The sequence below is a fragment of the Buceros rhinoceros genome, unplaced genomic scaffold (genome assembly GCF_000710305.1).
Source record: "Buceros rhinoceros silvestris isolate BGI_N320 unplaced genomic scaffold, ASM71030v1 scaffold27432, whole genome shotgun sequence".
NCBI classification, from domain to species: domain Eukaryota; kingdom Metazoa; phylum Chordata; class Aves; order Bucerotiformes; family Bucerotidae; genus Buceros; species Buceros rhinoceros.
In genome coordinates this window covers 3,055-3,421 of record NW_010399875.1, presented here as the reverse complement: position 1 = coordinate 3,421, position 367 = coordinate 3,055, and the positions used below count along the sequence as shown (strand labels likewise).

The 367-nt window shown below is 65.4% G+C and overlaps 1 protein-coding gene across 1 annotated transcript in view; it reads right to left on the bottom strand.

The window, feature by feature from the left end:
- LOC104489500 (amyloid beta A4 precursor protein-binding family A member 1-like) overlaps positions 1–367 on the bottom strand; it is a gene marked incomplete at both ends in the record, with an annotated part of 2,655 nt that overhangs the window by 418 nt on the left and 1,870 nt on the right. The window contains one exon of the mRNA XM_010131665.1: positions 37–313. Coding sequence (XP_010129967.1) covers positions 37–313 — 277 coding nt within the window. The remainder of the gene's footprint in view (positions 1–36; positions 314–367) is intronic.

The window sequence follows — 367 nt, the reverse complement described above, 5'->3', positions numbered from 1 at the left end:
CCCTGCCCTGTCCCCACTCTCCAGAGCAGCTCTTACGTCCTTGCAGTTCTCCTGGCGGGAGAAGTGCATCAGCTCAGCGTTGTACTGCTCCTGGTCCGCGAGGGCGCGGCTGTACTGGCGAGGGCTCAGCTCACTAGGGTCGATGCTGTTGGCCTCCAGGAAGCGCTGGTAGGCCACGCCGAACGCCTGCCCAATGGCCTGAGCGATGACCTGGGCCTGGGGAGAGAGAGGGGCTGCTTGTGCCCATGGCTCAGGGCCAAGGGTGCCAGCACCCAGCACAGGGAGCTCCAGGGCATCCCAGACCCTCCCCTGCCTGCATGGGCCCCTTTAGGACACCAAACCTCCCCCTTTTCTCCCTGGACCCCTG